Source organism: Hakea prostrata, chromosome 11, assembly GCF_041222555.1.
Source record: "Hakea prostrata isolate BN-2017 chromosome 11, UWA_Hpros_2, whole genome shotgun sequence".
Lineage (NCBI taxonomy): Eukaryota > Viridiplantae > Streptophyta > Magnoliopsida > Proteales > Proteaceae > Hakea > Hakea prostrata.
Genome location: NC_142610.1, coordinates 1,119,610 through 1,122,253, shown reverse-complemented (window position 1 = coordinate 1,122,253; position 2,644 = coordinate 1,119,610). Strand labels below are relative to the sequence as shown.

Here is a 2,644-nt window from a genome sequence, read left to right as displayed (position 1 = left end):
TATATTAATCATTACTAATTTTATATTATAATTTTTGGGTATGATTTATTATATCTATTTAGTTGAATAGATAATGGTATTTTAAGTAGGCCAATTCCTTGAGTTCATGCTTTTATAATAGTGTTGATGAAAATGACCGGGACAAACTCAGATACCTTCCCACGTTATGTTTAAAGAATGGGTTGACAAATAGGGTTTGTGGGCTAGCTGGTCCTTCTGGCTATGGAATTGGACCGGCCAGTACTAAAAGGCATTCAAAAAACTCACAAAACAGAGATGGTTAGCTTACAGGATTTGTTAATTAATGTTTCGCACAGAAAAGGAAATCAAGAGCTACATTTCTAGGCCTAGCTTAATTAGGTGAAGCCATTGAATTTTTCAGGCATGATTTGGGTTGAAACAATGCCTCGAAGAGAAAATCAAGAATGAAAAAAGATTGAAAATGTATGCAAAATTGTGGAACAAAAACTTCCCATGAATATTACAATGAAGCCAAAGAAATTAACCACACAAAAGAAGGAAAAAAGACAGAAGACCCAGCAGCCTCTTAGATATATATTCTGAGTTTTGATTGATGTCATCCATCAGTAACCATGAGGAAATTCAGACTCGGAAGTGTAGACAAAAGGACCCACAGAGTAGAGATGCATGTTATTGTCAGGAAGAATACGAGGCAACAGAAGAGGAGCACCACTCATACCCTTCTTGATATCAGTTGGAACACGGCATTTCCTCACTGGAGAGCTGTTCAGGTATGCCTTACAACCTGTCAGCACTCCTTTGTATTCCAGTTCATCCAGTCTCGAGGGTAATAGCTTTGCCAAGAAGTAACCATTCTTGTCTGTCTTCGAACTCAGCACAGTCATGGCCGATTCATATCCATTCTCATCAACCACCAAGCATGTCACTCTCCCCTTGGCCCCTACAAAACAAGAAGAAGAAGAAGAAGATTGATGATCAGAAATTTAAAAAGAAAGTGATTCAGAGCAAGCAAGTTCATGCATGGGAGTCAAATATCAATGCCCACACCTTCAATGGGATACTGTGTCGAGCCTGTTTTGCAATAGATTACTCCCTGTACGCCAATGGTTACCTGAAGCTTCCCACCAGAGTGATGACCAGTGGAATTGGTAGCTTGGCTTATTACTGTGAAGATTGCAAGGAAGAAGAAGAAGAAGATCATCAGGATAACAAGCTTGTTCATGAGGGCCATGGCAGCTGCTTAGCTCGATCGATCTGCTTCGATCTAGAGATTTGGTTGGACTTAATTTGGAATGGTGATTAATATCTTATATATGTATTACCAGCTTTACCTAATTAACCGAACAATGCCAGGTTCTAATTGGAAGTTTCTATGGCTTAAGATATTGTGTGTTCATTCAAATATTATTCTAAAGGAGGGGTTGGAATAACATACATGCACGACGATAAGGCCCAAAGTTTATGGTTAGCACGTATGTCTATTATATTTCTATTTCTATTCATTTTTTTCACTAACTTCCAACATCTTAGAGTCTGCACATACATCCAAACCTTTGAATCTAGGCTCCAGAACCTCTCCGTTCACGTCTCTGGTTTGTTCTATTTGTTTGACCATCAGATGAGCAACAATGTGGATGGAGAGGATGGCAACAATCTGGATAGAGTGGAATCATACTGTTTGATAATGGAATGATTCTGTTTCAGCGATTTTTAAACGGTCTGATTCCATTTCAACATTTTTATTTAACGGTTGAAATTTTATCCATCCATGCATGCATGGCCCATCTGATGGTCAGACAAGTAGGACAGAAGGCAATGCGGGATGTAAAGGATCTGAATTCTTACATCTATCACCGTTGTGAAAATATATTTTATACTTTCTATATAAAAAAACAATGTTGTAAAATTAGGTACAACTGATCCCATTTAATTGGAAAATTAAGGTTGAGTTATTATTTGTAGTAGTTGAGATAGAGGTAATTCCTAATTATTTTGAATTATAGTTGATCTTTTCCATGAGTGTATAAACATAATGGACTAAATATAAACATGGTTTAAGTTTGGATCCTCCCATTAGAGTGACATTCCTGATGAATGTTAGAATAATGATTGCTGAAGAGAGAAAGAGAGAAGAAGAGAGAGTGAGAGAGACTTTGAGGGGGGGGGGGGGGAGAGAGAGAGAATGCATGTGTGTGTGAGAGAACAAGATCGAATATTATTCACATTAATTTTACAAGGAGTTAGTACAAGGCTTTATATAGAAAGAGAGTCATTCTCAGTGTTCTAGGACTCTAGTAGTTGTGGTTCTAGGACTTTTGAGTTACAATGTGAGTTTACATAAAACATTGAATAGTGTTTGTCCCAATCAATATCAAACTCTTCTTTGGGTTGACTAGAGTTTTTGTGAGTACCAATTGTAAATTTCTTCTTGAATATAGTAACCGGTGTTTGATCAGCTGTAGGACTTCTAATAGTAGTGGAACTCTTGGAAGCCTTGGAATGTAGTAGTTAGTGTTTGATTAGTTGTGGGACTTGTAATAGCGGTGGAACTCTTGGAAGCAACCCTAGCCACATAAGCTTGAGATGAAGTGGTGGCTAGGGTATCCGTAATACTCCCCCGCAAACTCAAGGGAAGTGAAGTGACCTTGAGGTTAGCCAGCAA

At 38.0% G+C, this 2,644-nt stretch overlaps 1 protein-coding gene across 1 annotated transcript; it reads right to left on the bottom strand.

The window, feature by feature from the left end:
- Positions 1-293: 293 nt before the first annotated feature.
- On the bottom strand, positions 294-1,306 carry LOC148999510 (protein SEED AND ROOT HAIR PROTECTIVE PROTEIN-like). The gene is made up of 2 exons (XM_089141007.1): positions 1,030-1,306; positions 294-922 (listed from the first exon to the last, which is right to left on the bottom strand). The coding sequence occupies exons 1-2, from the start codon at positions 1,211-1,213 to the stop codon at positions 585-587; spliced, it is 522 nt and encodes a 173-aa protein (XP_088997133.1). The 5' UTR covers positions 1,214-1,306; the 3' UTR covers positions 294-584.
- Between the last annotated feature and the right edge of the window lie 1,338 nt (positions 1,307-2,644).

What these genes read in the sequence shown, in the direction of transcription:
- LOC148999510 (XM_089141007.1), bottom strand. Translation starts at nt 1,213, where the DNA reads ATGGCCCTCATGAACAAGCTTGTTATCCTGATGATCTTCTTCTTCTTC. An exon ending in GACACAGTATCCCATTGAAG is followed by an intron (nt 923 to 1,029) that starts GTGTGGGCATTG and finishes CTTGTTTTGTAG; the next exon opens with GGGCCAAGGGGAGAGTGACA.